Source organism: Ovis canadensis, chromosome 13 (genome assembly GCF_042477335.2).
Source record: "Ovis canadensis isolate MfBH-ARS-UI-01 breed Bighorn chromosome 13, ARS-UI_OviCan_v2, whole genome shotgun sequence".
In the NCBI taxonomy this organism is placed as follows: domain Eukaryota; kingdom Metazoa; phylum Chordata; class Mammalia; order Artiodactyla; family Bovidae; genus Ovis; species Ovis canadensis.
Window position 1 is genome coordinate 85,100,961 of NC_091257.1, and position 27,478 is coordinate 85,128,438.

At 39.7% G+C, this 27,478-nt stretch overlaps 1 protein-coding gene across 3 annotated transcripts in view; it reads left to right on the forward strand.

Moving 5' to 3' along the window:
- Positions 1 to 27,478, forward strand: part of TOP1 (DNA topoisomerase I) — an 88,049-nt gene that overhangs the window by 40,825 nt on the left and 19,746 nt on the right. Inside the window, exons 4-13 of one of the 3 annotated variants that reach the window (XM_069548571.1) lie at positions 4,345 to 4,468; positions 5,615 to 5,670; positions 8,042 to 8,137; positions 9,082 to 9,157; positions 12,433 to 12,539; positions 20,397 to 20,512; positions 23,785 to 23,906; positions 24,812 to 24,934; positions 26,605 to 26,792; positions 27,052 to 27,196. In XM_069548571.1, coding sequence (XP_069404672.1) covers positions 4,345 to 4,468; positions 5,615 to 5,670; positions 8,042 to 8,137; positions 9,082 to 9,157; positions 12,433 to 12,539; positions 20,397 to 20,512; positions 23,785 to 23,906; positions 24,812 to 24,934; positions 26,605 to 26,792; positions 27,052 to 27,196 — 1,153 coding nt within the window. Of the gene's footprint in view, positions 1 to 4,344; positions 4,469 to 5,614; positions 5,671 to 8,041; positions 8,138 to 9,081; positions 9,158 to 12,432; positions 12,540 to 20,396; positions 20,513 to 21,529; positions 23,568 to 23,784; positions 23,907 to 24,811; positions 24,935 to 26,604; positions 26,793 to 27,051; positions 27,197 to 27,478 lie in introns of those variants that run through there. The other 2 variants (XM_069548572.1, XM_070289257.1) reach the window with 2 other exon arrangements.

Genomic DNA, 27,478 nt, shown 5'->3' on the forward strand with positions numbered 1-27,478 from the left:
AACTTCTGTCTCTCTTCCTGAATTTTTTGCTTTTGCTGTGCTGAATCTTCCCATTTATTCTCTTTGGCATTAACTTTTGCTTGTCCAGACTCTGATGTTTGGTAGATTTTATCTCCAAAAAGATATGAGCCCTGAGCCAAGGAGTCAGCTTCAGTGTATACCCAATAATTGGATGAGTTCCTGATGATGAAATTTATATTTTATCTGAAAGTGACCATTTCAGATATTCTAGGAATGGCAGCTACTGTCTTTATTTTAGTGTTCACCGTACCCCAGACCAAACTCATTCTTAAAGTGTATTTGTTCTTCACATCTCTGGGTTTCCTTATTATGATCATTATTAAGCTTTTCTAGTTTATTTTTCTTATTTAGCCACACTGAAATTTCTTCAGTATTGGAGTCACCTGTACTGCTGCCCCAAACTGGCCAGTATTCTAGTCCTCAGTTATATCTACAACCCATTTTGTGACTTTTACATACTGTGTGTATTGTGTATGGAAAAGTAGCGGGATCAGTACATAGACATGGGTAATATCTCTTAAAACAGATAGTCAATGTATGAACTTCTCTTCTGCAGTGGTCAGAATTTCCATCATCTCACTATCATCAGTGGAAAGGTAATGCCCTTTAAGCTGCTGTGAAAGTCAAGCCAGTTTTAAGTCTTTTGGAAAAAGAGGTACATGTTAGGAAATCCTGAATGATGATGAGTCAGCCTTACTGATCCCAGATTGGCTGCATTTCTACCACTGGCCAAATCCTGCTTCTGACTTGCATGGCATGGCCTTCAACATGCTTCTGTGTCACAAGACTTTGATCTCCAAAAGCATCTGCTACTCACTTCCGGTAGATGCCTAGGAAAGACTGACACTGGGGTTTGGTCTTTGGCAGCCCTCTGGTCTGTGTCAGGTTATGGACGAGAGGGTAGGACTCCCAGTACTCTGTTCTGTTTCTGGAGGCAGGGACAGGAACAGCACATGACAAGTAGACAAGATGTTAGCATTGTGTTCAGAGACTTAATACAGCTTCATAAACCACATTTCTAACAGTCCCCAATGGAATGCCTTGTTACCACAAGATGTTCCTTAACTCTGAATCTTCTGAACTCAGTATAAAAATACAAACTTTTCTTCTATCTAAACAATTGGGAATAGAGGAGAGTGAGATGCCTTTGAAAAGTCAAGTTGGTAGTTTCATCTCTTTGGGGCTTTGTGATTAATTGTACCTACAAAGGGATTACTACACTAGCAGAAACTTTGAATTTCCTGGATAGATTTCCCTCTGGTTACCAGGCAGAGGAAGTACTGACTTCTTTCACTTTCCTGGGGTTGGCCTGAGTGTCCGTGCCACTGCCATGTCATCTTTCGGCTTCTTTTCCCTGATCTCTGTGTGGCGTGATAATGAATAGCAAAGCTGAAAACTGGAGGCCTGTGCGTATACTCATGGTGCCCATGCTGTGATTGCCAGGAGACCAGAAAGCCAGTTTTCTAGTATAATAGAATCATGTTCTAAGAATTGCTTTCATTGAGAAAGAGAGCAAAGCAAGTAGGGGCAGTGGAGGCAAGGAGGTGGAACATAAAGGAATAAGGACTATAGAGCATTTCTAAACTCAGATTCCTGAATCAGCCCTTTAGTTTCATGGGAAGACAATCAGAGGTAGCTATCCCAGAGTTTTATCATTTCCGGTGTCCTAGGTCTTATCTAGAAAGTTTTCACTTGATAGTAGAGAAAAATCTTTTAACTTTATACATTGTCTTAGAATGCCCATGCCTTTGTCTCTTAACACTAGGCTTCCCTTAAGTGGTGGCTGTCAGCTTCATGGAAATGTAATGATACTGATCTAGTGGAAAGTGCTCTGAACTTAGAGATGGAAATGCTGAGTTTAAATCCCAGCTGCCCTTCTTTCTAACACTGTAACTTGGAATAAGACTTTGAACCACTGGCTCCTCTGTTTCTGAATCAGTAAGGGAATAATAAAGACTCCTTCACAGGGGTGTTGTGAGAACTGAGTGAAATAATGTACGTGAAAGCACTGAACATATTGCTTGCTTAAATTTGTCCTTTTTTCTTATTCTGGGGGGAAAGTATATCTAACCATTAATACTATGGATGTCATTGTTTCAGATTTTTTACTTTTAGGCAGGAACTTCTTTAGATGACCATTAATTCCTCTTAATGTTCAAAACAAACAAAAGCTGAAACTTCAGTACTTATATGTAAAATAGTAAGCTCATATATTTTGCTGGTAGTATCAAAACCATGGGCCTGTGATTTCAGATATGTAAACTCCTGAAGAATCAGTTGCAATCTTGACAGCTACTTTTTCACCATTCTAAAGCTGAAAGAATTCAGGAGAACTAAAAGTAAGAGCATTATTGTACTTGGGAGCATTTTGTACAAAATAAAGAATAAGTTATTTCTAAAACACTGTGCTGTGGTGAAAACAGATTATGAGAGTACATTGAGTAGAGAGTGACTTCGTAATAATGCTAAGAATAACAAGCATGGTGGGAAAAATTGATCATCATGTGCTAGCACACTAGGATTTTTTTTTTTTTAACTGTACTTACATAGAAATCTGTTATTTTCCAGTGTGTGGCACATCTAAATAACAACCTAATGAGAACAACACAGAGGGAGGAATATATAAACCAAGGAAAGTGGACATTGCTGTATTTTTCCTCTATTGATAGTTCTGGGTCTTCCCTAAACCTGTAGTCCTGTTTATACTCATCCCCCTGCCCTTCTGGCTGGATTTTATAGTTTTTGCTGATTAATTATCCAAACCCCCATCATTAGTTGGGGCTCCTTTTGTCTCCAGATATGTGGTTGATACCACTTGCTGTCCTGCTCCAGGTTCTAGGGCTCTCACCTGACTGGTACCGTCATCTGTTTCTCCCTTTCTGGCCTTGGCTGTAGCTGAAAATGCTAGCCAGATCTCTTTAGGACAAACTTCATGGAAAGGTTGTAACCTAATGACCTCATTGCTGGTAAAATCTGTTTGTTTGTTTTTTACCTGGGCTGAATGTGGTAAATGTGACAGATGGGAAATACAGTCTATGGTAGGAAAGGCAAGAGCCTATGCTGCCTGTGGGATTGGCTGTCTGTCAGCTGGGGTGGTTGTCAGCTGTCCTGTTTCTAGGGATGACCCCCGATTCATAGCCCTTGGATTCACATTCTCTTTTGGTATCTTGTGGAATATGTTGGCTGCTGCAGTGAGCAGGGACCTACGCTGCCTGCCCAGTGCACGGAAGAAAATAGTCATCACTGTCCTGCCACTTTAAAATACAGCTCCTGAATTTTGCTCTTTAGTTATTGTTCACTTGCATGTTTCTATGTAACTGCAGTTATTTTATATATTTCTTTTTTTTTTTTTGCTTGTCTTAAATTTATCATGTATATTTATAGGACTCACAAATTATAGCACAACGGCTAAATAATGATAACTGTGATGTATAGCTTTGGTATATCACAGTTTCCCCCTCTGATTATTTACCAAGGCTCTATCTGGTTTCTTGGTGGTTTTTTATTTGTTTGTTTTTTCATTGTGGGAAGCATCAAAGTGAACATCTTTCTGTAATGCTTTTCCCAGAGAGACACCTCCAGGAGCTAGACCCCAGGGTGTGAATATATTAATGGTTCTTGTTTTATAATGTCATATTCTGTTTTCCTGAGGAGTGGCACTTTTTAAATTTTTTTAAATAGTATTACCAGTGTGATAAACGCCTTTAAAAGCAAGGCTTTGAAAAACAGGCCCTCAAAGCACCCCCTTGCTTTGAGATAGGGCTTTTCTCATTGTGAGGAAAGGACCAAGCAGGATTTGTAAGCCCCTTGTAGAAGTGACTAGCTTTTCCTCGGCTGGCAGGAAGTGTTGACTGTGTTGGGCTGCTCACTGCACGAAGCCCAGGCATGGCTACATCTGTGGTATGTCTCCAGTCTGGCACTGAGCCACTGAATGATTTTTGGCGAGTTGCTCTTAACCTCCTCATATCAGATGTGAGTGCTCAAGTTGGAGCTGTCATTATAGTTTTTTGCTGGTAGAATATTGTAGAAATACTATGGATTTGCTGTATCATAGACACTTAAAAAAAAATGTTCTGGTATGTTTAGAATAACTGTGTTTCTCCCTTTTGATTCCTTTGCTCTTTGAAAAACTTAAGACATTAGGCAAGATAAAGTCTGATGTAGTGAAGAGCTTCTACTTGAACTTTTCTGTCGGGACTGGTTATTTGAAGCATTGTAAGTTTCCATGGTTTATGTTATCTCAGGGTATCTTGTGAGTTAATCTTGTGAAATGAATCCTGTGGTCCCTACTCTGGGCTTACTGTTTGTGTCTTATTTTCACAGTGAACATAAAGATTCTGAAAAGAAACACAAAGAGAAGGAGAAAACCAAACACAAAGATGGAAGTTCAGAGAAGCATAAAGACAAGCACAAAGACAGAGACAAGGAAAAACGAAAGGAAGAAAAGGTACGGAACATCCTAGTGGAGAAGGAAGAGGCGTGGGGTGTATTTTTCATTTTGTTTACCTTTGAAAGCAAGTGATGAAAGTACCTTCATTGAGTAGTAAGATCCTCTGGCCTTTTTTTATTTTTTTATTGAAGGATAATTGCTTTACAGAATGTTGTCATCCCCTGACCTTTGAGTGAAAAAGTCTGTGTCAAGAGATCTCAGAACCTACCAGAGTCTTAAATGATGAAAACCAAACTTTACCACTGTTTTCATGTACCAGATCTACCCATGTCATTACCTTACTTTGTATGGTAAATTAAGGGATATAGGATTTCTGGAAAAGTCAGTTTTCTTTCATGGGGAAAATTAGTTTTGTTTTTGAGAGAAGGGCTAATACCACACTGGTCCTCTGTTGAATGAAACTCCTTCCTGAGTGAAAATTTAGTGACACTGGTGCTCTTTGTGGCTTTTGGTTCCAGTATAACCAGCACAAGCCTTCTCAAAATAGGCTCATCTGGCTGTGAATGAGTAGTACTGTGCCTAGGCTTTTAAAAAAAGTTTTTTCATTTCTCAGAAAGTAATGCTGGATGGACTTGGTAAATTCAGACAATATAGAATAGGGGACAGTAGTGAAAAATAATCTCCCTTTAACCCTCAACTCACTGTCCTCCATCTTTCCCTTTGTGGAGGCAGCCATTGTACTTTTTTTTTTTTTGGTATTCTTCCGTTGGTACCCTGTGCGTGTGTCTTCGGTGTATATTTTTGTCTGAAAAATTGAAAGAGGGCAAACATTCGCCTAAGTCAGTGAAGATGGGAAATAAAGTATTCCTTTTCATTTGGGTTTGTTTTTTTATTTCCTGTCTGCACTGCCACGGGCAAATCTTTGAGAAGTGGAGTGTATTTATTGAGGGAGGGGACCTACCCTCATTTAAAGGTAAAAAGCCACCATTTTGAAGGGAAACACTTCCCAGTAAAGAACTGTAAAAAAGGAGTCTTAGAAAAGTGTCAAGACCTTTGGTTCACCTGTTCGGTTTTGCTAATAAGAGTCAGTCTGGGATCAAGATTTCCCAGGAGTAGAGGCCCGATCACCTCAAGTACGGTAGAGACTTCTTCAGCTTTAGTCCTTTTAAGGCACTGATCAGTTACTGCTGTTTTACCTTTCAGATTAAAGCTTCTGGGGATGCAAAAATAAAAAAAGAGAAGGAAAATGGCTTTTCGAGGTAAGGCTGTGCTGCCTTGGCTTCTCTTTCTCTCTGTGTGTCCAGCAGGCCAGCTGCCCATGTTGCAGTGTTGTTGGAGCTCACCTAAAATGCACTGACCTGGCCATCTCCAGGTTTTCAAGGAAGTTGGCAGTGAAAGGACTTGGTCTTAGCCAGTGAGAGCATTTGTAGAGTGCCATTTAGCAAGACCGACCAGCACATTTTATAGAAGGCTATTTTGAGTGGAGAAGGTTGGCAGGAAGAAGTTTTTTTTTTTTTTAATTGAGATATAATTTACACTTCCATAAAATACACCCCTTTAAAGTGTGCAGATTATTGGTTTTTAGTTTTTCACAAGGTTATATAATCTCCCCCACTACCCTCTACCTAATTTCAAAATATGTTCATCACCCCTAAAAGAAAGTCTGTTCTTAGTCAATAGTAATTTTGGAGTTTCCTAAAAAAACCCTACTCTGAATTCCTTGGTAATATTCCTTGGTAGCTCATATATAGAAACTGATTTGACCTGCATTTTAGGAACAGATGTAGATTTTACAGGGGCAGAAGTATTTCATCTCTTTTCCAGAGGAAAGGTCACTTTTCCTTTCCTTTGTGGGGCTGTTTAGATTCTGTTTTCCTCATCAACTGCAGCGCCCTAAAATAAATCCAAATGTTTCAAAAAATAAATAAATAACATATTCTAATCTCCACTGAATGGCAGAATGGATTTACCAGGAGTTGTTGGGAGTGTTTGCCTTTTATTCAGGGGAAAATGTTTTGAGAGTTTTGCTTTCTTGAAATTTTGAACTTTCAGTTTCATTTGACAACAGTTTTGAAATTTGTGCCATGTACTCTGGGTTTCTTACCCCAGGAGAAGCAAGTGCCCTCTTCAGGCATGTTCTGTAACCGTTCCAGGAATGCAGAATAATAAAATTCAAGAAGCGTTGGAACTGTAAGCTAGGCATTCTGATTCCTTCGATAACAGTGACTGAACACAGGGCAACTATTTTCTGCCAGGAGATGGCCTTGGACTTTTATTAAACTAAGATATGATTATAGACTCCCTGGACTTGGTGTGGAGTCCTGGATTTGATTTCAGACTTTCTGGGTTAGATGATCAGAAGCACACCCTTTGAGGCCATGGTTGCTGTGTTTGCTTTGCTAGTCTGCTTGCCACCTTGCATCTTTGTCTTGGTAGAAAATCCACATGCCTCACTGAATTGGAACAGTTTTCTAGGGTTTTAAAATTTTTTTCTTCAGGCCTAGTAAGCCTTCCCATGTGCCTTTAAAACCTCACTTATGATAGTACTAGGATCTAGCATTTACTTAACTAGTTGGGTAAATGACAGCGTTGCTTTCTTTCTGGTGCAAAGCTTTTGGAGATTTTGAACCCTTGGGTCAGTATCAGTGGTTTCTGTGGAGGGGAGAAGCAGCTACAGAGGTTGGCCTTTGGGGAGTGTGCATAAATAAGGAGAGAAAGTTAATCTCTTTAAATGCTCAAGTTCATTTGCAAGCAAGGGCATCCAGTATGCTTGTGGGGAAGGGAGGGGCAGGGGCAGCATTGAAACCCTGTGAATATGCTGACTTTATTTGACAACTAAATCTGGATGCTTATCCTTTGGCCCCCTTAGAGATGAGGTGACTTTCTTTGTGTCTGGAGGCCATTTCCTGTGCTGAGTGAGTTAGCCTTGTGGATGCTTCTGGCTGTGAGCAGTGAGGTTCTGACAATATGTGCCAGGCCTGGAAACACCTCAGGCTGTGGTGGTGGCTGGCCCCTTTGGTGTTTTAACTTGTTCTCTCCTCTTTTTTAGTTCAACATAGTCATCTAACAGAATCATCTTTTTATATTGAGAAGGCAAAATGCTAGCAAAAATAGGACAAGGTACTCTTCTGTGTATAAAGTAAACCGAAGGAGGAAGTTGAACAGTGAATAGATTTGGCTTAGAATAACTTCAGTTTTTTTGTTCTGAGCCTCAAGTTTGGGGAATATATTTTTATTCCTTTTTTGGTGAAAGCTATATTTTAGCTTTGGAGCACTAGAATAATCCACTCAGATCACTTGTAGGGTCAGATACACAGTAGATCCCTCAGATAAGGGGAAGAAACAGCTTAGGTTTGTTCCTACTGTGATGTGGATTGTGTTGGCAAAGACAACCAAGAGGCCATGGATACTGACTGAGAATGAGGGGCTCTGATCCCTGATCTTGATCTCACCTCTTCATCTGTTGCGGTGAGAATTAAATGAGAAAAAAAGTGCTCACGGAGAACTTTTTAATATGTACACATGTATGTCATTTATCCTTCTGTTAAGCTGCTTCTCCCAATTTTGCATTACTTTTGTAATGTAGATTTTCCAACACTCACTGGCTAACAAATTTTTTTTTCTCTTCAGTCCACCACGGATTAAAGATGAACCTGAAGATGATGGCTATTTTGCTTCTCCTAAAGAGGATATAAAGCCATTAAAGAGACCTCGGGATGAGGATGAGTGAGTATTTCTTACTACTTTTGAGTTTTGAAAACAAAAAGGAGTTGTTAGGAAAATAGTACACAGAACCTTCTGCATTAGTTGAGTTTTACTCTTTAGGAATTTGTGATTAATAGACTGGGTGACTGATTTCTCTTTGAATGTTGTATTTATACTTTTCTTACATTTTTTCTTATTAATAAGGTAATGTATGTTTATTGTTGGAATTTCAAATAATCCAGAATTCATGAAAAATATTTAAATTATTAAGTTACTTTAAGTGTGTCATCACCTCCCACAGAAAAGTTTTTATTGTTAAAGCAGTTTTTCCTAGAATCTGTGCCCGTTAATACCTTCTTAGTGAAGTTTCCATGCATAGAAGTAATAAAATTGCTCTTACTTAAAACACGTATTTTGAGGCTTATATGTGCCTCTTAGGTTCAGTCAGTGAGGTTAAATCCTTTTCATTATTTTCAGCCTTGTGAAATTTATTATGTTTTGGGAATCTACAAAGGATTTATGGTAGAAAGTAGTTGGAAGGGGAGGAGGGAAATACTTAGCTCATTTGTGTGCATTTAGAATTCATAAAGAATTTCTCTCTTCCCCTTCCCCGTCCAGTTATTACTTTGTGGTAGCCATTGTTGCACTGTGTGTTGGTCACCCAGATTTCCACCTTCTAGTACTCTCTGTTTCTGTACTTATACCTCTGCTCCACCTCCCTTCCGGGCCTGCATGCAGTATGAAGCTGTTTGTTTTGTTCTGCATAGGGTTATAACTATTGGTCCTTGGTCTGGCGTTCTTTACTTTCTCCATTCCTGTTCTTGACTGTAGAATGCCCAGCCAAGAATAATAGCAACCACGCCTGCCTTGGAGGCCGCCAAGAAGAGTTTGGAAGTCCTAATCCTACTGGTGAGAAGTACTGAGTCACAGTTGTGTTAACTGCATATTCATGTTCCCCTTTCTAGTGCTGATTTTAAACCTAAGAAAATTAAAACAGAAGATATCAAGAAAGAGAAGAAACGAAAACTAGAGGAAGAAGAGGTTAGTAAAGAGACTTAGGCCCTTTGGGACTTGAATTTGGAATAGGAAATTTTTTGATAAAATAACTTTCAAAGGCAAATGGCTTTTAGGAGTTTATTGCTCTGTTGTAGAGGAAACACTGGGAAAACTTACGTGTGCTACAGTGGCTATGGCACTGTTAGTTTTAAGGTATTAGCTTCCTGGGTGTCCACTCGTAGCTGTGCTGCCACCTGACATGTTCTTAGAGAAACTACACCATCTTCATACATACAGAAAGAAATACTAGCAAGAAATCTTTTTTTGGCTTAAAACCAGGAAGAGTTTTCCCTAGGAATGTTTTTCAGCATTTTTTTTTTTTTTTAATCTAGCAGAGCTTGCCCGTCACTCATTTTGGGTAACTCTCCCTATTTAAAGTCCTTTAATGGGTGTTGCTCGGACATAGGTTGAAATCCCAGTTCCTGACCGCAGCTGCTCCCTGGGTCTTGTGCCTCTTCAATTTACCTAGTTCCAGCCTCACAGACCGCCTTTGTTTCTTTTTCACACTAGATTCTTCCATGTTTCAGGGGATTTTGTAACACGTACTGTGTTCCTCTTTTCTTCATCTTCTACCTTATAGCTTTCCTTAAAATCTCAGTTTCAATTCAAGTACTTTTCTAAGCATTTTATTTGATGCTTGTGGTAGATTTAAATATAGTAATATGGTTACTTCTTTTGACACTTTCGATAACTTGTACTAAAGAGTGTGGGCAATTAATTCAGAAAAAGATGTCAGAAATTCATAGGGGACTTCATCTTGCACTCCTAAGGGAAGAAGTGGTTGAGTGAGTTCTTAGCTTTCATCCTTTATTTGAGGTTAGCCATTGTCTTGGGCAAAATGGATTCACAAATGTAAAGTCCACATGGAAGTATCATCAGTAAAGATAGTGATCGTAAGGGGCAGTGAGTCTTTAAGAGTGTAAGCTATATTATAGTAGTAGCAGGATTGATAATTCAGATTTGGGGAGTTCCCTGGTAGCCTAGTGATTAAGATTCTTAACTTTCACTGCCATGACCTGGGTTCAATCCCTGGTCAGGGAACTGAGATTCCATGAGCAGTGCACACACCCTACCCCTTGCCAATCAAATTAAATGTGCCTACTGTGTGCCAGGCACTCTTCTTCATGCTTTATAGCTGTCATTTCATTTAATCCTTACAACAGCCCTTAGAGGAAGTATTGTTGTTGTTATCTCCATTTTACACATGCAGAAACTGAGGTATGGCGAGGCGAAATCTTTTGCCTGAGGCCACACAGGTACTAAGTGGTAAAACTGGAATTTGATCCCACGTGGGTTGATTCTAAAGCCCACACACTAGATGCCATGTCCTCTTTCCTGTGGGACTTTGCTGATCCTTTAATTTCACAAGGAGGGAGGAGGAGTGTCGAATGAAATCATATGAAACATGAATGAGTAGGTGAGAGATCAGGGCCTGGATTTAGGGAATTGTAGTTTTTCTGACAACTAACCTGCTCTAGACACAAGTTCAGGTTTATGAGAGACACCTCAAGGAACCGAGCATGAAATGTTGAGTAGTGATTATGATAGTCACTCCACTCTCATGTAGACTGTTAGTACAGACTAGTCAATAAGAAATTCACTAAAACTTCAGCTTTCTATGTGTTCTCTATTGCCTTTATGCTTAGGTTGCATTTATATAATAATACCTTTCTCTGCATTTCGAAGAGATTAGTAATAACTGTTAAAGCCATTTGGGAAAAGAATGCTTAACTTCGTTTATTTAATTATCTTAGCAAAACATCTCCCTATAGGGGCAGGAAAAAAAGCAGGCTGAAAGACTGAATCAAGACTCAGTCTTACTGTGGTAGGGACCACAGATGGCAAGAGAAATCATTAAACTTCTCTGCTGGCCATGGAATTTTTCATTTCTGGGAATTGTTCTGTAGTCCCTTAGTGACTGATAATCTCATTTTGAGGCTTGAGAACATATGATGGAGCCAGTAGTTTCCTGATGGAACCATCTGAATGCCTGTCAGAAGCTGTTCAGAGAATGTCTTAACTGAAAAGCATTACCCTTTCCTGTGGGGTGTTTCAGCCTAAACAGCAAACATTATCTGAATTCATGCGATCCTCTAGTATTTTCTCCTCCCAGACATACTTACACATTTATATTCTCTAATTCTGTTTCAAAATATGTGTAGTACTGTAGTCTTTCCCCTTCTTTCTACATCAAAGGTCATTTTCTTTCCCTGAGTTTATCTTGATTGCCATCCTACCACATATTCCTAGAATGTTTATATATTTCAGTCATTCCCATGAGTCACATTGTTATTTTTCTGGTAAACTTGGGCTCTCATCATGGTCAGTAGCAGCTTTTTGACCTTGACCAAGTGACAAAACATCTGTCTCAGAGTTTCCTTGTCTGTAACTGGAAGAGGTCAAACCAAACTGTCTACAAAGTTCTTTCAAGTTCTGTCATTCTGTAACTGATTTTAAGATGACTCAAGCCACCTTTCAAAACTATACAAATCTTGCTGAATAAAAGCTTAAATTATATTGAATAGTTAGGACAAAGGAAAATATTCTTCGGCAGAGTTCAGATTCTATAAGCAGGACTCCCTCACCTGGTAAATACCTCATTTTTATCTGTGTATGTGTGTGTGTTGACATTTTTATATTGGTACGTGTTTGTTCTTTTTCTGTGCCACGGTGACAGCTCATCTCAGGTTACAGTTCAAAGAAGTACTATGGTAGGAATCGGTCATTGTTGTAGTACTTCCCAAGTACTTGCTTACTACTTCCTGATTTTGTGTATGCAAGTGGCACTAATAAAGTATTCCCCTCAAGACTTGGTCAGAAATTTCCTACCAAATTGTGTATTTAATACATAAAAAAATCTCTGTGCCCATTATTTGATGGTATTACAAGAGGTTTAAAGATGCGTAGATTTTAAAATAAGTGAGGATAGTACACTGGGCTTATTCTCCCTCTAGCAGTGCTGTTCCAAACTCCAGTGAGGCTAAAACAAAAAAACAATTCCCTAGGCTCTTCCCTTGCAGAATGAGTGTTTTTAACTGCTTCCTCAGATAATCACATGTCTGGGAGTTTTAGGAAATACTGCCTTAGAAAAAAGTACCAGTAAATTTTTATTCATTTACCTCATTGAATATTAGACTTAAGAACCTCTCCAGTTTTAATATCCCATGATTCCAGTTTTTCTCCCTAATGGGCCCCCAGAACTACTTTGAGAAGTGTGATTGGTCCTTAGTTAAGTGCTCTCTCACCATGTTTCTTTGTAGGATGGTAAATTGAAAAAAACCAAGAATAAAGATAAAGATAAAAAAGTTCCTGAGCCAGATAGCAAGAAAAAGAAGCCGAAGAAGGAAGAAGAGCAGAAATGGAAATGGTAATATCTCAGCCCTGGGTTAAAATGGTAGCTCTTTGATTCTACAACCTAATGAAACAAGAATGTTGAGTTAGTAAAGTTAATAGCCTGATATTTTGGGGAGGAGGGAAGTACTTGAACGAATCTCTGGGCTAACATTCTGAAATAAGTCTTGCAGGTCCTGGTAAGACCATTAACTAGCTCTTTCCCTACTGGATCTGAAAACTGGGTCCCACTCTATTGAACAGAGTGAGCTGTAGAGGAGCTATTTTTTCGTGTTAGGAACCCTAGCCCATTGTATTGCAAACATTTTCCCTTAGGGTTGTTTTCTTTTCTTTCTTCTTCTTTTTTTTTTAATGACATGAGTGTATTTGCCATGTAGAAGATTTGAATTTTGATTTATCAGATTTACAGATATTTTCCTTATGTTTTGTTATAAAGGTCTTTATTATCCTATAGTTATAAAATTATCCACCCAGGTTTTCTTGTGGAGGTTTTTTTTTTTTTTTAAACAAATTAGGTAATTTCCCCAATGTGATTTATAGACTAATACATCTTTTTCCTCTCATTTTAAATGCAGCTTTATTCATATGCATGTTTCCATACACACATAGGATTTCTGTAGTTTACTGTCTTTTAAAACAAGTAGTGAAAGGAACAGTCTGATAGAAAAATGAGGAAAAGACAATTCATTAAAGAAAATACATAGCAAGCATCTTAAAATATGATCAACCTCACAAGTAGCAAAGAAAGATGCAAAGAAAAATAATAAATAATACATCCTTTTGTTTAACATCTCTCAGATTAGGAACAATTAATAAGTATCAAAATATGTGAAAACAGGCATTCTTCAGTATGGGAAATGAAGATTCAGACAGTGAAGACTATCTTCAATCGAGGACAGTTTAGCAGTAACAGATTACTTCTAGGTGTTTAGAGTTTTGAAATAAATCTGTATCTTTAATATTGGCTTTTCTTAAAATTTTAGCTACTACATCTATATTATACATGATTTGTATTTATGGTGAAAAAATTCCAATGATTCAGAGGTATATGAGTTAAGAAAAAATGACAGTTCCCTTTCCTTCTTTTTCCCATTCCCATTTTTCTTTTCTAGCTTTGAGGGAACCACTGTTTGTAGTTTGGTATGTAGAGTTCCAGACCCACTGGTATGCATTTACTCTGTGGCTTTTGTAATAGAGAGCAGTGATCTTGCCAGTCCCTCTGAGGAATGAGGAAACATCCATGACCAGGGAGGTGGCTGAGAGGAGCAGAGCTGCAGTGACAGGAAAGCTCAGCACAGCTGTATGATCAGCATTGTTGGTGTGACCTACATGGTGAAATGAAGTGCAGAAAAGGAAAAATACAGAGCAAAGGCAATCTGGGCTTCCCTGGGGTCGGAAAACTAAAGAACGTGTGTTTTCATTTTTCTCATTTTTATTTCTTTTTCCTTTGAAACTAATCAAAGTTTTTAGTGATAGGATATTGAAAGGTTTTTATGACCTCTAATAAAAAAATTCTTTTTAAGATGAGATGAAATTATTATATAAGTCAGGGGCTGTTATTGGGAGTGGTGAGTTAGTGATTCATCATCTGTTATATCTCTCTGGGTTCTGTGGTTGGGTGCTCAGTAAGTTTGTTGAGTGAACAAGTTCATTTCTTTGTCATCACGTGCTGTCTCCCCCTTCCTTTGGAGCCCTGGCTCTTTTTGGGCCTGGAGGCAGATATACTTTTGTTCTGGTCCAGCCTTGTGTGTGTGAAAATAAGTATCCTTGAGGGGTCTAATAGCCTAATTTTGGCTCTGTGGTTGAAATTCTTATCACTGTTAACACATGTTAATTCTGAGAGACTGTGACCTATGGTTTTCATTCTTGTTTTGGTTTAAGTGGAATCACTGAAGATGGTAGGTTTGGGGCTGAGCAGTCTTTGCTGCAATCTCCAGTGCATGTGTTTCTCAAGTGTAGTTGTTAAATTGTGCATATTCTTAAGCACAATGCTTGAACGTACCACTGTAAGTTTTTAAAGGTGGATAACAGGAATGATTGGCCTCTTACTGATTGCTTGTGTTTTCTTGCTGCCACTGTAGGCTTGCTTCCTAGACTCTGAAGTCGGTGGTCCAGTCCTCAGTGACTGTCCCTGACAGCCTAGTCAGGGAACTTAAGTGGCAGAGGCTCTCATTTTTAGTACTCCTTTTGCTGTCTCACTACAAGAGTTACACCGTTTACCAGTTTGGCAAACGTACAGGTCTTTTGCTTCAGGGCAAAAGACGACTTGTTCATCCCACCACACATACAGCCAGCTGTGAGCCTTTACCCCCTCTCCTTGGTGATTGTGGGGATGGGAAAATGGTCAGGATCCCTGCGGGTTTCTTCACTGTGCCGTGTTTCTTCTCTAGAAACAGTGGTACAGGTGGTGGCAGTATGCTGAGGCTCAGTCATAAAAACTTCTTAAACCCAGCCCCCCATTCTTTTTCAGAATTTATTTTTCATTGGAGGATAATTGCTTTACAATATTGTGTTGTCTTCTGCCATATATCAACATGAATCAGCCATTGGTACAAACACATACCCTCCTTCCTGGGACCTCCCTCCCCATCCCACCCCTCTAGCACCAGATTTGAGCTCCCTGTGTCATACAGCAAATTTCCACTGGCTATCTGATTTTATATATGGCAGTGTATATGTTTCAATGCTACTCTCTAAATTCGTTCCACCCTCTCCTTACCCTGCTGTGTCCAGAAGTCTATTCTCTATGTCTGTGTATCAATTGTTGCCTTGCAGACAACACCACCGTCTTTCTAGATTCCATACATACGTGTTAGTAAACGATATTTGTCTTTCTCTTTCTGACTTCCTTCACTCTGCATAATAGGCTGTAGGTTCATCCACCTTATTCGAACAGAGTCAAATGAGTACCTTTTTAAAAAATTTTTTTAATTTATTTTTTAAAAATTCATTTTTTAATTGAAGGATAATTGCTTTATAGAATTTTGTTGTTTTCTGTCAAACATGAATCAGCCATCAGTTCAGTTCAGCTCAGTTCAGTCGCTCGGTCATGTCTGACTCTTTGCGACCCCATGAGTTGCAGCATGCCAGGCCTCCCTATCCATCACCAACTTCCAGAGTTCACCCAAACTCATGTACGTCGAGTCGGTGATGCCATCTAGCCATCTCATCCTCTGTCGTCCCCTTCTCCTCCTGCCCCCAATCCCTCCCAGCATCAGAGTCTTTTCCAATGAGTCAACTCTTTGCATGACGTGGCCAAAGTATTGGAGTTTCAGCTTCAGCATCAGTCCTTCCAATGAACACCCAGGACTGGTCTCCTTTAGGATGGACTGGTTGGATCTCCTGGCAGTCCAAGGGACCCACAAGAGTCTTCTCCAGCACCACAGTTCAAAAGCATCAATTCTTTGGCTCTCAGCTTTCTTCACAGTCCAACTCACATCCATACATGACTACTGGAAAAACCATAGCCTTGACTAGACAGACCTTGTTGGCAAAATAATATCTCTGCTTTTGAATATGCTATCTAGTTTGGTCATAACTTTTCCTTCCAAGGAGTAAGCGTCTTTTAATTTCATGGCTGCAGTCACCATCTGCAGTGATTTTGGAGCCCAAAACAGTGAAGTCTGACACTGCTTCCACTGTTTCCCCATCTATTTCCCATGAAGTGATGGGACCAGATGCCATGATCTTTGTTTTCTGAATGTTGAGCTTTAAGCCAACTTTTTCACTATCCTCTTTCACTTTTATCAAGAGGCCTTTTAGTTCCTCTTCACTTTCTGCCATAAGGGTGGTGTCATCTGCATATCTGAGGTTATTGATATTTCTCCTGGCAATCTTGATTCCAGCTTGTGCGTCATCCAGCCCAGCGTTTCTCATGATGTACTCTGCATATAAGTTAAATAAGCAGGGTGACAATATACAGCCTTGACGTACTCCTTTACCTACTTGGAAACAGTCTGTTGTTCCATGTCCAGTTCTAACTGTTGCTTGCTGACCTGCATATAGGTTTCTCAAGAGGCAGGTCAGATGGTCTGGTATTCCCATCTCTTTCAGAATTTTCCACAGTTTCTTGTGATCCACACAGTCAAAGGCTTTGGCATAGTCAATAAAGCAGAAATAGATGTTTTTCTGGAACTCTCTTGCTTTTTCCATGATCCAGCGCATGTTGGCAATTTGATCTCTGGTTCCTCTGCCTTTTCTAAAACCAGCTTGAACATCAGGAAGTTCACAGTTCACGTATTGCTGAAGCCTGGCTTGGAGAATTTTCAGCTTTACTTTACTAGCGTGTGAGATGAGTGCAATTGTGTGGTAGTTTGAGCATTCTTTGGCATTGCCTTTCTTTGAGATTGGAATGAAAACTGACCTTTTCCAGTCCTGTGGCCACTGCTGAGTTTTCCAAACTTGCTGGCATATTGAGTGCAGCACTTTCACAGCATCGTCTTTCAGGATTTGAAACAGCTCAACTGGAATTCATCACCTCCACTAGCTTTGTTTGTAGTGATGCTTTCTAAGGCCCACTTGACATCACATTCCAGGATGTCTTGTTCTAGGTGAGTGATCACACCATCGTGATTATCCGGGTCGTGAAGATCTTTTTTGTACAGTTCTTCTGTGTATTCTTGCCACTTCTTCTTAATATCTTGTGCTTCTGTTAGGTCCATACCGTTTCTGTCCTTTATCGAGCCCATCTTTGCATGAAATGTTCCCTTGGTATCTCTAATTTTCTTGAAGAGATCTCTAGTCTTTCCCATTCTGTTGTTTTCCTCTGTTTCTTTTCATTGACCACAGAGGAAGGCTTTCTTATCTCTCCTGGCTATTCTTTGGAACTCTGCATTCAAATGGGTATATCTTTCCTTTTCTCCTTTGCTTTTCACTTCCCTTCTTTTCACAGCTACTTGTAAGGCCTCCTCAGACAGCCATTTTGCTTTTTTGCATTTCTTTTCCATGGGGATGGTCTTGATCCCTGTCTCCTGTACAACGTCGCGAACCTCCGTCCATAGTTCATCAGGCGCTCTGTCTATCAGATCTAGTCCCTTAAATCTATTTCTCACTTCCACTGTATAATCATAAGGGATTTGATTTAGGTCATATATGAATGATCTAGTGGTTCCCCCACTTTCTTCTATTTATGTCTGAGTTTGGCAATAAGGAGTTCATGATCTGAGCCACAGTCAGCTCCTGGTCTTGTTTTTGCTGACTCTATAGAGCTTCTCCATCTTTCGCTGCAAAGAATATAATCAATCTGATGTCGGTGTTGACCATCTGGTGATGTCCATGTGTAGAGTCTTGTGTTGTTGGAAGAGGTGTTTGCTATGACCAGTGCGTTCTCTTGGCAAAACTCTTATCAGCCATTGCCCTGCTTCATTCCATATTCCAAGGCCAAATTTGCCTGTTACTCCAGGTGTTTCTTGACTTCCTACTTTTGCATTCCAGTCCCCTATAATGAAAAGGACATCTTTTTTGGGTGTTAGTTCTAAAAGGTCTTGTAGGTCTTCATAGAACCATTCAACTTCAGCTTTTTCAGCATTACTGGTTGGGGCATAGACTTGGATAACTGTGATATTGAATGGTTTGCCTTGGAGAGGAACAGATCATTCTGTCGTTTTTGAGACTGCATCCAAGTACTGCATTTCGGACTCTTTTGTTGACCATGATGGCTACTCCATTTCTTCTAAGGGATTCCTGCCCACAGTAGTAGGTATAATGGTCATCTGAGTTAAATTCACCCATTCCGGTCCATTTTAGTTTGCTGATTCCTAGAATGTCGACGTGCACTCTTGCCATCTCCCGTTTGACCACTTCCAATTTGCCTTGATTCATGGACCTGACGTTCCAGGTTCCTATGCAATATTGCTCTTTACAGCATTGGACCTTGTATACGTATATTCCCTCCCTCTTAAACCTCTCTCCCATCTCCCTCCCGACCCCACCCCTCTAGGTTGATACAGAGCCCCTCTTTGAGTTCCCTGAGACATACAGCGAATTCCTGTTGTCTGTTTTACATATGGTAATATAAGTTTCCATGTTATTATCTCCATGCATCATCTCACCCTCTGCTCCCCTCTCCCCATGGCCATAAGTCTGTTCTCTATGTCTGTTTCTCCATTGCTGCCCTGCAAATAAATTCTTCAGAACCATCTTTCTAGATTCCTGTATGTGTTAGTATATATTTATCTTTCTCTTTCTGACTTACTTCATTCTGTATAATAATCTCTAGGTTCATCCACCTCATTAGAACTGACTGAAATGTTGTTCCTTTTTATGGCTGAGTAATATTTCATTGTGTGTATGTACCACAACTACTTTTTCCATTCATCTGTCAGTGGACATCTAAGTTGATTCCCCGTTCCAGTGAGTTCCTTTCTATGGCTGAGTAATACTTAAAAGCTTTTGCACAGCAAAGGAAACAGTCAACAAGATGAAACGACATCCCTCAGAGTGGGAGAAAATAATTACAATTGAAACAACTGACAAAGGATTAACCTCCAGAATATACAAGCAGCTCATGCAGCTCAATACCAGAAAAATATACAACCCAATCAGAAAATGGGCAGAAGACCTAAACAGACATTTTTCTAAAGAAGACTTGTAAATGGCCAACAAACATGAAACGATGCTCAGTGTCGCTCATTATTAGAAAAATGAAAATCAAAACTACAGTGAGGTATCACCTCATACTGGTCAGAATGGCCATCAAAAAATCTACAAACAATAAACGTGGGAGAGGGTGTGGAGAAAAGGGAACCCTGTTGCACTTTTGGTGGGAATGCAAGTAGATATGCATTCCATATTCCTATATCCACTATGGAGGGCCGTATGGAGATTCCTTAAAAAATGAGAAATCTGACCCTAGTTTTAACTGTTACTCATCATAGCTTTAGAGGTTTTCAACTCTGCTTTGAGTTGAGTGTACTTTCGTGTTAAGGCTGAGCCGTTGGAACATTTATCCCAAATTTATTCTAAACAGATGATTCGTCATGAAAAGATCTAGAAACTGGGGAATTTGTTGATGGGGTTAAGTGTGATTAAGTACATGTTTTTCCTAACTTTTTTGATGAACTGTTGATGGGAGCCAAAAGGCCAACGACTGTTATTTTTATTTCTGTACTAGTAGTTGTTGATCCAGTGATATCAGTGTGTGTCATAGGATACGTTCTTTCTCTTTAAACTGAGGTTTAGTGTTGAGTGAATCTCTTAATTTGCTTAAATGCTTAAGTTATCATGAGCCCTTCGGATGAACATGATGGAATTAGGAGGAATTATAAAAAGCTGGAATCTTAATTTTAAAACACTGGAGTTGGGAATTCCCTGGCAGTCCAGTAGTTAGGACTCCAAACTTTCACTGCCTGGGAAATCTCACGGACAGAGGAACCTGGTGGATTACAGTTCATGGGGTCACATCGGGTCCGACATGACTTGGTGACTAAAGCACCACCACTGCCACTTTCTCAAAGGGTGGTTTTCCCTGTACCTTCACCCAATATCTCCATTCCCAGGAGGCCTTTTCCTTTGTATCAGTGTATAAAATAGTGTCTCCATCATGTACACGATTGTGGCTTACTTTTACACCATTGTGATAAAACAGCTGTGATCATTGCTAAATAATGAGCTCATATACTCAATTTCTTTGAACTAAACTGTTGAAATGTGTTTTCCTCCATTCACCTGAGTAATCCATCATCTTTGTTGTAAGCGTTAGCTTTTTCAAAGTGAAGGATGCTAGTGTTTTTTGATGCAGATCTTGAATGTGGTAACCAGAGTCATTCCAGAGCACCAATCAGTTGAGCAGATAATTATTTTGGTATTTAATCGGTGATAATCTCAATATCAGGTAAAGTGATCACTAAATGAGGTTGTACTTTGTCTTTTAAAGGTGGGAAGAAGAACGCTATCCTGAAGGCATCAAATGGAAATTCCTAGAACATAAAGGTCCTGTATTCGCTCCACCATATGAACCTCTTCCAGAGAATGTCAAGTTTTACTATGATGGTGAGTTGTTCCAAGGTTGTCCAGTTCTTGGCCAAGCAAAGAGTATGTTCTATTTAGGAATAGAAAGTGGGGAAGCATCTTGTTCTGTATTATCCTTTTTGTTTATTTCACTTTGTTCTCATGTCATTGTATGGTTTCGGGAAAGGGCCATCAGGCATTAATCCTTAAAACCTCATTTGGTACAGGAAAAATTCCGTGAGAAAGGAGCTGTCTTATCTCCCTTGTTTCCCTTTGAGTCGTGGTCTCAAAAAGGTCCAGCTACATAGGTCGCAGCCAGCCCTTGGTCCACAAGCTAAATGTTTTTATCTGAGTGACATTTCTAAGGAGCTACTCGAGTTCTTAGAAAAGACTTACTTCAATGGTAGTATTTTATTTTAGTGATATAATGCAAGCTCACAAGCTACTCACTGCTAGAAATAGAATTAGTGCTTGGTTGAGGACTAATTAATTAGCCTGCCATCAACCTCTAGGTAGGGCTGGTAGGTGTCTATCACTCTATGGCATAACACTGTGCAGTTGTCCTTTGTGCAGTCAAGTGTGATGAGCTTCTCTGAGGAAATATCCTGCCTAGTTCTTTGAGAACACCCTTAGACCTCTGTCCTTGGGTTGAAAATTTTGAGAGTAGTCCTTGATGCTCCCTTATTGGCGTAAAGCAGTATGCAGATGGTAATTCTCAACTTATTTCCCTTATTCCAAGGGTTTTCTCCAGAAATACTCAACTGATTTCCCTCATTCCAAGGATTTTCTCCAGAAATAACCAGAGTATTATTCCTCAAACTCTCATGTGCTTTAGATTTACCAGGTGGATCTGGGCTCATTTAATTGATATTGAGTGATCATGGGTGCTTCTGAACCAAGTGGTCTGCTGACCAAACTTTGAGAAACTAAGCCAGGAAAACTGCTGAAAAGCACGCCTCTGTCCACCAGCAGTGGTTTCGGGCCATGGATGCTTAAAGGTCAAGGGGTAGTAGTTTATACTGAAAGGCTGGGTCTTGCAAATGAAGAACATGTCAAACTGGAATTTGTCGTTTTAAACTGTATTTATTCAACGTGCTATATTCAGACACCAAGACCCAGCAGTGGACAATACTGATGAATCTCTGGTCTCATGGAATGTGTGATCTCGCAGGATTTTATAGCCTCATTCTGACCTGTAGTTGACTGGAGAGCATGGGACAGAATTCTACTGTTAGCCCTCATAGTGGTCATTCTGGAGACTCTGCAATGTAACTCAAAGCCAAATCTCCAATGATGAGAAAGAGCCTTAGCTAATCATAAAAGCGCAGATATTCTATAGCCCTAGTATAGGTTTACCTTTAGAGTTGAACTTTAGGAGACTCAGTTGGTGAAGCCTAACTTTGAGGTCCAAAGTGATGTGAAGGAAAGCTGGGTTCCTTTCTTTAGCCTTTGGGTTTCCCTTACTTTCAGAAATGGGAAGCCAAGGCTTGAACTAATCATTACGGGTCACCCTGGTCCCTTCTACATTCTTGCCCTACCGGAGCTCCAGCTCCAGGGCTCTCACATTTTCTCATTTGGTCTTTCTCGAATTTCTTCCCTTTGATTAGGTAAACTCCCACACTGCAGTAAGTCAAAAAGTTGTATTTGACTTACTACCAAGTTGATAACTGTCAGTCCTGCCTACTCTCTAGGGAAGAGACTTCTCAGACTCCTTAAGTGCCTGCCAAGGAGGAGGGGCACGGGCTGGCCGAAGCAATGAATGACCTCTGAGAACCTCCAGTTTTCAGCTCTGACTCAGCAGTTTCTTATTCCTGGAACTCAGCCATTCCTACAAAGCACTACTCTTGCCAGGAACCTCTAAGTCATCCTCCTACCGTTCTACTGCTGGGAGCTGTCATTTCATCTTTTGGCAGCTCATCTAAACAGGAGGTGTCACAATTGCTTTCTCTATTGGGACAGAATTCAGCAGAATTTCCCAGAGTATACCAAATGTATGGGAGAATAGCTTACATTCTTTCTTGCCTTTTATTTCATTTGTATTATTCTTAGTGACTTACTGGTTTCCTTTATATCGGAAGCGTGTTACATCTTAACTGGCAACACTGGTTCAGACTTGAGTGAATTCTGAAGTGCAGGAACCTCTTGAAAAGCCAGCCTGTCCTTCTCAAGCTCTGTTGTCTTTGGAAGGAGCTAGAAGGTTTAGAGGGGAAGTGGTGCCACCTGTTGGCCTTTTAAAGTTATAGATTTCAAGCAGGTTCTTTCTGTCTACCCTGAAAATTTCAGTTTAGAGCTGCAGTTCCCTGTACCGTCCCTGCAATCGGGGATGAAACTGTCTAACCATCATGAGATGAGATATCTTCTGAGTTTTGAAATACATGGAATTTGGGTTAAGTTTTAGTTTTCTGTAATAAATGTGAAAATCCTTGGTGAATTACTAGTATCTATGTAACAGGTAAGGCAGTGGAAAAATGTGTATAATGCCACGAACCCCTGTCATCCCTGTGTTCTGGATGAGTCCTATTTCCCTGAAAGAGGCAACTTTATAATAATGCCTGTGTTCCAGGGCATTTCAAACTCTGGTGTGTACACTAGCCACCTGGGGGTCTCATTAGAATGTACGTTCTTGGTTCAGTCGGTCTGGGGTGGGGCCTGAGATTCTGCATTTCTGCCAGACTCATGTGATGTCAGTACTGCTGGTCCATGAACCATACATTGAGAAGCAAAGTTCTAGAGGAAGGTCTTACTTAAATTTTTTCATATGGGATATCTGGGCTTGCCTGCTATGAATATATATTTTTTTAATTCATATTCCACCCACCTAACTTTGAAGAAGAAAGATGCCTATTTCTTTTCCCCACAATTCCTTTCTTCCACTCCCTGTCCTATCCCTTCCTCCCCTTCTTGAACAGAAGCTGTTTAGCTTAGCAGTGGCAGGAGTCCCTCTGAGGATTTGATTTTTAAAAACCATTGAAGAGGTGTAAAGGACCCTGCTTGCTGAAAGGAAAAGGAAGAGTGACTGGGCCTCCCCCAGGTCATCCCTGTCCTGAGCAGGCTCCTGGGAACAATTTACTGGCATAGTCTCCAGAGAATGACCCAGGTAAATATCTACTAAAGAGAAGGAAAATTCATACAAGTAGATGTTAATCGATAATACTGTTTTTGTTGTTGTTGTTACCACACGTCACCAGACCTTTATATATATACCTTCAGAAGGTAAATAAACCATTATGAAAGAAGATGTCTCCAGAACCTCAGTGTTTAACCTCAGAACATGAATACAGCACCTCATTTTTTGGAACCACTTTTGTCTCTAGGTAAAGTCATGAAGCTGAGCCCCAAAGCGGAAGAAGTAGCTACGTTCTTTGCAAAAATGCTCGACCATGAATATACTACTAAGGAAATATTTAGGAAAAATTTCTTTAAAGACTGGAGAAAGGTATTGTAGCCCATGTATTAATATCCTAGCCCCTTAACAAAAACACTGATCTCTACTACTAAGTAATAAATGATAATTTAACCAAAAGAATTCCCTGATATACAATTTGAGTTTTATGAATTTTATTATATTGAAAGTTGGGGTTCCCCCCCTGTTCATTTACTGTATTATATAGGTTTTCTATCCAATAAGAATAACTGTGTTTCTTTTCCTCTTGGCTCTCCTGCAGCTGTAGCCGGGAGAGTTTATCAGATAGGTCAAACAGAAACCTCAGCTCCAGTTGAGCAAAGGAAAGTTTGTCTCTCGGGACTGCCCACTGTCTGCTATTACAAAGAAACATGCATTAGCATTGTCCTGTTCCCTTTTGATTCATGCTCTTTAGCTTTAGGTACTTTCTGCTCTTAACACCACATATCCTTTGTCTGCTGAGGTGATTTTAAACAATTTCCTTATTCTTAATTTGGAGAATGTGAACAGAGGCTGAGCTGAAGTTCACTTTCTGAATAGCTGTAAAAATAAGATTTAATAAGTGAATAGAGCAAGGATGTTTCTAAGAGAGAAGGAGCGTGGAAATGTTTCATCACTAAATTATATATATATATTTGTGTTTCTCTAGCCGTGGTATTTATGCTTAGAAGATTGTGGCAATGTGCTAAGGAGTCTAAGAAATGACATGAGTGTTACCCTTTTCACTGTTGTTATCCTAAATATTTTTCTACCACATGCATATTTTATAATAGAACAAGGAAATAAAAGCTTCTTTTTTCCCCCAAATTCTCAAGTTTAGATTGCCTCAGATACTCTTGGACTGAGAACATGATACTTTGCTGTAATTGTGGAGAAACTTGGGAGGCTTATTAGTTTATTTACTGTCTTTTTCTGTTTCCCCCTTTTCTTTTAACTAGGAAATGACCAATGAAGAGAAGAATATTATCACCAACCTCAGCAAATGTGATTTTACCCAGATGAGCCAGTATTTCAAAGCCCAGACAGAAGCTCGGAAGCAGATGAGCAAGGAAGAGAAACTGGTACTGCAGAATTTCTTAAACCTCTGGAGAATTTTGAAATAGTGATTAGTTTAATTTTCTGATTCCTACACTAAAGATTTAAGATTCTTGGCCTAGTAAAGTCTCGATTTTTTTAAGGGTTTCACGTAGACTAAAAAATGTGAATAGGCATTATGTTTAAATGGCTCAATATGAGCTGGTGTTCCGTTAACCTAAAAACCAGCCAGTAACCTCCAGTAATACAGTGTTTAAGGAAGAGCATGTCTGACCTACAGTGGCTCCTAGATGTTAGGGACTTAAGACAGATAAAATCATATTGGCCATATCTGTGTACACACACAGACACAGACACACACACAGACACACACACGCACACGCACACACATTCTCTTTCTTTGACCTGTTTTTAGCCACACTCATCCAACTACATCTTCTACCTGTGGCCAGCCTCATTTCTGAAGGATCTTTCTAGTATCTGAAAATGGATGTCACTTTCTAGGATGTCACTTTCCTCTAGAATATTGGTAGGCAAACTATAGATAGGCTGCTCGTTTTTGTACAAAAGTTTTGTTGAAACATGCCACATCTAACTTGTTTACCTATTATCTATGGTCGCTTTCAGCAGTGGCAAAGTTGAGTAATTACAACAGAAACCGTATGGCTCTCAAGCCTAAAACATTTTCTATCTAGAAAAAGCTTGCCATTGCCCGATCTAGAGACTCAAGGCTGGAGTTTGACTTTTTTGGCTCAAAGCTGGGATCAAAAAAAAACAGGTTAGCAAAAAAAAAAAAACCAAAACAGGTTAGCAGAGGTCTGGAAGTTAAGTATTTTATATACCTGGCAGTTAAGTATTTTAAGGAATTCTTGGCACTTCGAAGCCTTAAATGTCAGTATCTTAGATTTACATGTTTATATAATTTAGGCCACTGTCTCTATGTAACTCACTGTTTGAGAGTACCTATTTGACCTTTGGTTTAAAAAACTAGTTACTACAGAGATGGTAAGAATGACACCTGCACCGTGCTTTTCAGTCTCAGTTTAGTCGTCTCAGTATTCCAAACTAGTGAGATTTATTTTATTTTTCACTTCAGGGGTGTTTTTCAAACTAAAATCCATGTCAGGAGGTTTTATAAGTATCACCATGTCAGAGCCTTGCCAAGGATACCTGTCACCAGCAGGTGAATCTTTATCTATGCCCAAGGCAGCAGGACTTAGTTTAAATCTAATTGCTGAGTATAATATCAATATGAGGGAAGGGTTAGCACAGGCTAAGGACGCTCCAAATCTTTCTGTCTTTTGGAGAAAGGATCGCAGTGTGAAATACATGTACCAATATACTAGTAAAGAATCAATAGCAAGTGTCTTTGTGCTGGAAACCCCGTGTGAAATAATGTTCATATGAGAATTTAAACTCGTAAAAAACTCTGGTTTTCCAGAAATTCCTTGGTGGTCCAGTGGTTAGCTTCTACTGCAGGGTGCCTGGGTTCGATCCCTAGTCAGGGAACAAGGTCCCACAAGCCATGCAGTGAAAAAGAAAATAATTTTCATAGGTTTTCCTTTATCTGAATTTGTTTCTTAGTGATTTTTAAACTTTTCTTTACCTGGGCCTGTTCTCACACAAGAGCTAAGAAATGTGTAAGTAGAGAACAGTAGATTGAATCCCCTTTGAGTACTTTTTGGCTGTCTTCCAGAAAATCAAAGAGGAGAATGAAAAATTACTGAAAGAATATGGCTTTTGTGTTATGGACAACCACAGAGAGAGGATCGCCAACTTCAAGATAGAACCTCCTGGGCTTTTCCGTGGCCGCGGCAACCACCCCAAGATGGGCATGCTGAAGAGACGAATCATGCCTGAGGATATAATCATCAACTGTAGCAAGTGAGCACAGTTCGTCCTTTGGCCAGAAATGAAGTGGGTGGCTTCCTTTGTTCTCGGTAGTGTGGATTTTTCCCCCACATTACAGAAGACTGGGAGCAGCATGGTATTTCTGTGTATAGATCTTCAGGTGCTTATCATATATTGTCTGGTGAGGAGGAAGCTTGGAAATACATGCTCACAGATTCATCCACTTCCAGTGATGAAAAGTGAAATTGGTCACTACTTCCCACCTCACTGCTCTACTGCTTTATTTCCACAGAGATGCCAAGGTTCCTTCTCCTCCTCCAGGTCATAAGTGGAAAGAAGTCCGACACGATAACAAGGTTACTTGGCTAGTCTCCTGGACAGAGAATATCCAAGGTTCTATTAAATACATCATGCTGAACCCCAGCTCACGAATCAAGGTAAGTGGTAGCCAAGAGCTGCACCAGTTAGTGGAGCTGAAAATCTCTTGTCATTTTATTTGAAATCTAATGTCCTCAGCCTCTAGAATCACTTTGAGAAATTGAAAACCATCCCCACCCACAAAAAAGGGTACTTATCATAATTAGCATTATCTGGTGACCTCCCTAAGATGTTCCCATTTTCTACATCACATTGTAATCTTATTTATTAATTTGCAGATCCTAATTGAAATCCCTGTATGAACCTGGCACAGTGTAGGCATGGTGCTAGGAATTACATTG